The sequence below is a fragment of the Alligator sinensis genome, unplaced genomic scaffold (assembly GCF_000455745.1).
Source record: "Alligator sinensis unplaced genomic scaffold, ASM45574v1 scaffold7_1, whole genome shotgun sequence".
In the NCBI taxonomy this organism is placed as follows: Eukaryota; Metazoa; Chordata; order Crocodylia; family Alligatoridae; genus Alligator; species Alligator sinensis.
The window spans coordinates 5,118,777-5,126,374 of record NW_005841843.1 but is presented as its reverse complement, the minus strand read 5'-3'; the positions used below and the strand labels follow the sequence as shown (position 1 = coordinate 5,126,374).

The 7,598-nt window shown below is 43.5% G+C and overlaps 1 protein-coding gene across 7 annotated transcripts in view; it reads right to left on the bottom strand.

The window, feature by feature from the left end:
- The window catches only part of WWC1 (WW and C2 domain containing 1), a 110,810-nt gene that overhangs the window by 33,794 nt on the left and 69,418 nt on the right, over nt 1-7,598 (bottom strand). For all 7 annotated transcript variants that reach the window (XM_025205670.1, XM_025205663.1, XM_025205667.1 and 4 more), the window contains one exon: nt 3,238-3,327. In XM_025205670.1, coding sequence (XP_025061455.1) covers nt 3,238-3,327 — 90 coding nt within the window. The remainder of the gene's footprint in view (nt 1-3,237; nt 3,328-7,598) is intronic.

Here is a 7,598-nt window from a genome sequence, read left to right as displayed (position 1 = left end):
CGGAAGAGACTCGGAAGTGAAATAGCAGAGGATGCTTATAAATTGGACAGAGACACACTGGCAGATGTGTGTGTGGGAAGCTTGCACTATGCCTACTTTTTAAACAGCCTTCTGAGCCTTTCTTTTCATGAGCATTAAATTCATTCCAAGTTTTACTTAAGAAAAGGAAATATGAAAGGGTAAAGCATGTAATTTGAAATGGTTCTGTTGTTGCCAGAGCACTGGTCTTGCATATTTCTTCACTAAAATCAGACAGGATGTACAAATGCACGTTCTAGAGGAGCATCACATAAGGGAAAACAGAATATCATCCTAAAATCAACAGATAATTATTACACCTTTGACCCAATAGTATCTTGTAGGCATGTTATTAGCGAGAGGCTCCTTCACGTCTTAACCTGCAAATACTCAACTACCAAGTGAAGTGCTTATTATCCTAGAGTTCCACTTAAGTAAATGAAACTACTCAAGACTGTAAATATTATAAATGCTAGCATTCACAGAATAGAGCCTTTTATCCATATTTCACATCTTATTTGCTATTTAAAAACATGGACTAGAGTTATTTATATGATAATATTAATAAACCTGCCTTTATAGGATAGTTGAACTGCATCACATTTTAAAAGCTATATTCAATTAATCAGAACCATAACTGCATTCTTTTAAGAAGAGTATACAGCAGGGGCAGGCAAAATATGGCCTGCGGGCTGGATCCAGCCCACGAGGCCATCCTATCTGGCCCATGGGACCTGTCCAAAATACAATTACCAGCCTGCAGCTGCCCTCTGAAAGTCAGTGGGAGGCAGGGGCTTTCAGAAGTCATGCACCGTCAAACTGGGTGGGCCCCGTAACTCTGCCTCTATGGGGCTCCCAACACTCCAGCTAGGAGCCCCACGTGGAGGCACCAAGCACAATGGAGTGCAACTGGATAGATGGTGAAAGGGGAGGGGAGGTCTTGCCTGGAAGTGGGGAGGTTGTGAGGGGGATGTGGGAGGGTCCCCCTGCCTTGGTACATAAGCCCCCACTGCATTGTCAGCAGCAGGTGGCAGGCCCTCAGGGCACTCCTGGCAGGCAGAGTCCCCTGGCAGCATGCAGCTCCAGCTGAATCCTGGGAGCTGCATGTGGCAGCACAGAGCCCACCCGGCCCATTTCACTCGCATTTGATCAGGACCAGGCTGGCTCTGTGCCAGTACATGGGGCTCCCAGCACTGCAGGCAGGAGCTGCACGTCAGTCTGGGCTGGGCTGGTTGCATGGCCCCATGTGTAGCTTCCAGGGCTCCAGCGGGGAGCCAAGCATGGTAGCACGGAGCCTGATAGCGCACGACTCCTAGTCCCTGTGCCATTGGGCTGGCCAAGTTTTATGCCTCCCTGTGTGGCTCCCCACTGGAGTGCTGGAATCCCCGTGTGGAGGCATGGAGCCAGCCTGGCCTGATGGTGCATGGCTCCTACTTGCTGTGCTGGGAGCTCCATGTACTGGTACGGAGCTAGCCCGGTCTGGATTAAAGGCACATGCCAGTGGGCTAGGCTGGGCCGGGCCAGCTTCGACGTACCACATGCAGCTCCCAGGTTCAGCTGGAGCCCTGTGCTGCCCGAGTGCTCTGTCTGCTATGGGCCAGGAACACTCCAACAGCCTGCTGCTGCCACCCACAGCAAGGGCTGTGCAACCAAGGGGGGGCATGTGGTAAGGGAGCCCACATCCACCCAGAAACCCCACACCCCCCCACACTCAACCCCCCAAACTCCTTCACAGCCCCCCAACCCTCCCCATACCTGTACCCATCACACCACCACCCACAATACAAGAACAAGACTATTTTGAACTATTATGTAATTACCTCTATACACACTATGCAAACGCATGTAAATCATGGCAAAAAATATTTTTTAAAATAAATCATAAACTAAAAATCAACCATCTACTATAACATATTTTAATTTTGTTGTTTTTCTGGTTCCATAATGGCACACCCCACTCCCAAAAGGAGTACTTCCGGGGCAAGGGGAGAGGACCTCTGGTGGCAAAGGTCAGGAGTTAAGGGGTGGTAATTCCAGCCCCAAGACTGCAATCAGGGGGTGGGGCACCTGTCAGGGGGTGGAGCTACCCTTGCAGCCCTCCACAGATCACCACAAGTCATTAAGCAGCCCTCCAGGCAAAATAATTGCCTACTTCTGGTATACAGAATTTATGTAGCCCCAGCAAACATTGCCTTATGCATTCAGATGGCAGATGCATAGCGAATCAGTCTTCTGATAACATAACCACTGTGCAAAACATGACTATTACAAGGGAGACTGCAGCATGCAAGTCTACACTTACACATACTCTATCCACAAAGTATAAATTCTAAATTTCATTTTTAAAACTGAATCTTCCTTCTTCTTGCTTGCAATAAGTCTGGCTGAGCGTGATATTATGCTTACAAATGCATTCACCCAAGCGTTCATGCCATGCTCAAAAAGTTTCTTCCCCAGACAAACATATGGCAGAAACAGAAAAAAAAAAAAAAGAGTGTAAACAAACAAGTTATACACTCTTCTCACTGAATTGGCAGGTCCCTACCATGCAGGAAATGCACATATGACAACAACGTTCTGCTACATAGGAGAACCACAAAAAGCCAACTACAGTCCAATGAAGCTTCTATAGAGCATATTAATCTCGTTTTAAAGTTTCTTTTTTTTTTTTTAATCTTTTTAGTATCATATTCCATTGAAAACACCTCTGAACAAATTCCAAGAAGAAAAGTACAGGACAGTGTTAGCTCAGTACGACTGGTTGATAGAAACCTTTTTTCCTCGATGAGACTGGCCAATTACACAGTTGTATCTAAGGAAGACTTTATTCTAATGTGTGCAGTTGGTCTCAAACCTAACTTCATCCCTTTCAAAAATAGTCTGAACAGAGCTCATTTTAGTTCTCAAAATATATTCTTGACACTTTTTCAGAATACTTTCACATATTCTATAAACACAGTGTGTATGCTTACAGACAGAAGTGTAAATTTACAATCCAAGTTTTAAAAATGCATGTGTCATGGGTGACATCGATACACACACATATGTATCTAAGAATCAGGCCTTTAGCTGCATAGCTGTGATGAATTATTTCATCTCCCCCACTCCCCAGCAGCATCTAAAGATTTTATTGGAGCACCACGAAAAGGGAAAAAGCATGAGTGCATGGACATGAGTCCAAAGCATCTGCATATTTTCCATGAAAGGCTAAAAACTTACCTCTTCAGCTGGGTGTGTAACATTGCAACCAATCTTGTTGTTTCCTCCAGTTCTCGAACCAAATGATTTCTTTTGCTATTCAACTTCAATCTAGAGAAGACAACAGAAATAGAAAAATAAGTTAAAATGATATTTATAAATTAAAATGCAGACTGAGAAATAGTTCTATTGAAGCCTACTGAGATTACTGAGGATATGCACGGGATAAATGGGTTTTATGCATAATACAGGCATGTTTTCGTTTTACAGGCTCATGGAATACCAAAATTTGGTATCTTGTCCTCTGAATTCTCCCACAACTGTAGAAATCACTGTACCTGGTATTTTTCTAGAATCAGACTTCAGTTGTTTTTATAGAAGTATTTTTTTGGACAATTCAGGGGGCATATTACCCAATGCTGTCAGTCTTCTACTTAAGGTAAGTACAAAACTATATTTCTGGTGCATAGTGACTCAATGCGTTTAGTAAGACCCATAGCCAAGATTTAATAACTTAATTATCATTACTCCCATAAATATAATTTTCTCTGAGCTGGAGAACTCAAATACCGTATATACTCAAATCAAAGACTAAGTTCCCCCCTATTCAACGTGGAAAGGAAGCCCCTTGTCTTGGATTTAAGTATAAGGCAGAGTGGGGTGGGGCAGGTGGCTGCTGTGACTCCAACTCTGGCCCCCACCCTGAGTCAGGGCCAGAGTCAGAGCTACAGCAGCTGCCTGCCCCCACATCCTCCACTTATCTCCTGCCCACCCTCCCACCACTGCTGCTTATTGTCAGGTGCAGCTCCATTCCCTCCTGGGCACAGAACACGTGAAAGCTGCAACCCCTGCCCAGCTATGCAGCAACCTCCTGTAGTCAGAGTTACTGCCATTGCATGGCCAGGCAGGAGCTTGAGCTTCCATGTGCTCAGTGCCCAGGAGGGAATGGAGCCAGAGCTGTGTCTAATAGTAAACAGAACAAGGAGGGTGTAGAGGCTGTGGAGACCCTGTGGTAGGGGTGGGGGAGAAAAGAGTCCGTGGGAAATGGAAGCTGCAGAGGGCAAGGAGGTTGCCTGCCCCACTAATTCATGTCCCCCTGCCACTGCATGCCTCTCTGCTGCAGCAGTGGGAGAATTCATTTAAGACAGCTCTCTGTTAATTAGATTATAGACATGGAAAGTTATAATATTTTTTTTACATTTGCCATATATAAAATCTAATTATTAAGGGGTTGTCTTAAATTGAAATAGTCTTGGATCTGGGTGAAAACAGTAACCCAACTATATGACAACTTTCATTTTTAACACCACAAGGTGACGTCTGCAACACTTAATTGGGTGATCTATCTAAATTAACATTTCTATACCATGTGCACATTAAACATGAAGATTATTATTGTGAAAATTATTTTCCCTTCATCTTCACCATCTACGGGATCCCAATTAAAAAAAAATATTGGATTGTGATGTTCATTTTTTATATCATATGCCCTCTTTCTTCTAGAAGAAGGAAGAATAGGCCAAACTCAAGTGCCATCAATGGTGAGACCTGTATAACAAGGTACAACTAAACAAACATTTAAAAAAAACTTCTACCAAGAAGTTCCACAGCTTAGACCTGTAATGGCTTTTGGAAGCCGCACTGAACTCCATATAATCATCTCTATGCTTACAAAGAGTCACTTGATGTACCTCCTGAATGTGGTGATTTGGGGGGGGGTGGGGAGGGAGCGGGCAGGACGCAGCTATAGCTCTGGACCTGACCCAGTGTCATAGCCAGAGCTGCAGCAGTTACCTGTCCCACCCAACTGACCTTATACTCGATTCCAAGAAGAGGTGCTTTCTCCCAACCATGTTAAATGGGGAGCGGGAGGGGGACCTTATCTTAGAATCAAGTAAATATGGTATTTATCTTTGGCAGTACCAAAGTGGTGCTGTAGCCATGATGCAATCTAAAGAAGAATGCACTGCATTCAAAAGCTTGGCTAAGTCTTGCCCAACCACGCAGTTGGTCCAGTAAAAGGCATCACCCACAAAAACCCTTGCATCTCCAATATTTAGCTTTACAACATGATTGAGGTAAATAAAGATTGTTACTCTTGATTTATATTGGCATAAGAGTAAAATTTCAATGTTAGTTATATTACATAGTTTAATGAAAATTAGAATAATCTAAGCAAAGGTAGCATTAAATGTTAGCCAAGTCTTAGAAAGAAAAATGAGATCAGTAAGCCACATGAAGTTACAGCATTAAGGTCTTCCACTTGAAGGAAGCCTGCATCAACACTAAGGCTCCCTCTATTGGTTATAAGTATTCATATATATATATATATATATATAGATATATATGAAACCAGCTACACGTGAAAAGTAGCTATAACACAACTAAGCAGCTCCAACTATTTATCAAGTTAGACCTCAAAAACGTGTACTAACTTTATAGCTGATTGCTATTGAGCTTTATTTTGCACGTGTAACAGGGTCTCCCCTGTGGCTGGGAGACCCATTAGCTGACATGGCTCCCAGCTGCAGGGGGGCACCATGCCCAGAGTGAAACCCCCAAGTCCTAGGGATCCCAGCAGCTGCAATTACCAGGGTCTGGGATTTCTTGCACTCCTGAGCCCTGGGGATTGCGGCTTCAGTAATCCCTAGGACTCGGGAATGCAGGAAATCCCCGGCCCCTGGGGTTGTGGCTGTCACAAGCTGTAGGGCTCCAGGTTGTGGGAAACCCCTGGGGCCAGAGGATTGCAGCGATCCTCTGGCCAAGGGTTTTCCTGCACTCCTGGGGGGGGCAGGGAATGACTGTAGGGGCAATCCTCCAGTCCCAGGGGTGCACCCTTGTGGCTGGGAGCCCCCCATATGGGGTACAATGGGCTCCCAACCATGGGAGCTTGCCAGTGCAGAGGGAGCCTGAGATCATGAATTGTGACTTTAGCTTCACATGTAGAGTGGGCCTAAAAGAAAGATTTTTGGGCTTGCAAGAGTTTTGCAGTGTAGAAGCCTGATGAAGACTTCAGTGAACTTGCACATTTTGTATTGCGATGATATTATAGTAATCCTTAACTCCATAAGGTAGGCTTTCTTTTGGAAAATAAATTATGACTTCTTAGCCGTTGTGTTCAAGGCTATTCTTGATTTATGCCCATGGATAAACGGTCATTTTTAAAACTAATACACTTTCAAAGAGAAATTTTATCTTGCATTTCAATTTATAGAATCTAGGAAACATGGAGTAACTCAATAGATTACACCTCTTCAGAGCAGCGCTGGGTGGCGGAAGGGCTGGCTAGGGCAAAAGGGTGCTAAAGCTAAAGTGCAGGACTAGGTAGCAAGCAGCCCCCATACTTTAGCACCCTTGTGCCCCAGTCACTATCTACACATACATTTTGGTGAAGTAAAATTCTCCACATAGGATAGTACTGTCCCCGATAGTACTCTTACAGTGGAGTTAATTAATTTACTGTGCCCTAATACCACCATACATGTAGATGGTGACACTTTACTGCAGAGCTAATTAGTCAACTCCGCAGTAAAGCGAACACATAGATTCACTCAATGTGTATTTAGAATGTGTAGTATAAGAATGTGATCAATAAAGACGTCAGAGTAGTCCAAGAAACATCATTAACCCATGATAACACACTACAGAACAGCAAGGCACTTATTAAATATGCCTAAAACCAAAGCAGCCTATTTTCCCTTCTCTTATTTTGCAACCTCTTGATATGATTTTTCCTATAAAAAGTTTCAACATAAGCAAAAGGTGTAATTTTGGAATGGTAGCAGGGGCCATGATTTTAACTTGATAGGCTTTAGAACAGTAAAAAAAACTTGAACTATCAGGACCCTTTAAGATATGTAGAATTTTTCCAATACCACAAAGGCATGGAACCATTTTTAGCCTGCTTGTGTAGGATGGCAGCTAATTATACATAGAAGAAATGAAACAATAAAACTACACATACAAAAATGAAGATACCATATTCAATCCACATGTACAGTCAGAAGAACATGAGTGAGAGTAACAGTACTACAGACTGTAAGCAACAGACATCCACCCTGGTATGTCTGCAGATTGTTGACTGCACTGAGGTACAGCTCATACATGTTTTGATGCAATTACTACTGCACTTTTCCAGAGGATCTACTTCTCCAGTTGAAGTATTTCCTTGGGAGAAAGTTCTGTTGCATTTCTTTCAATTTACATGTTTCTTAGACTAGGATACTCCACGTGTCCTCCCACAATCCTGAAAAGCAGCAGTTTCTATGGGGATACCACTGAAAGATTAACTAGAACGAAAAGCATGGATTTTAAAATTTCATGTCTGCAGTTACCAGCCCATGGTCCATGGCTACATATAGCATGGAGACTGCAGGTACACC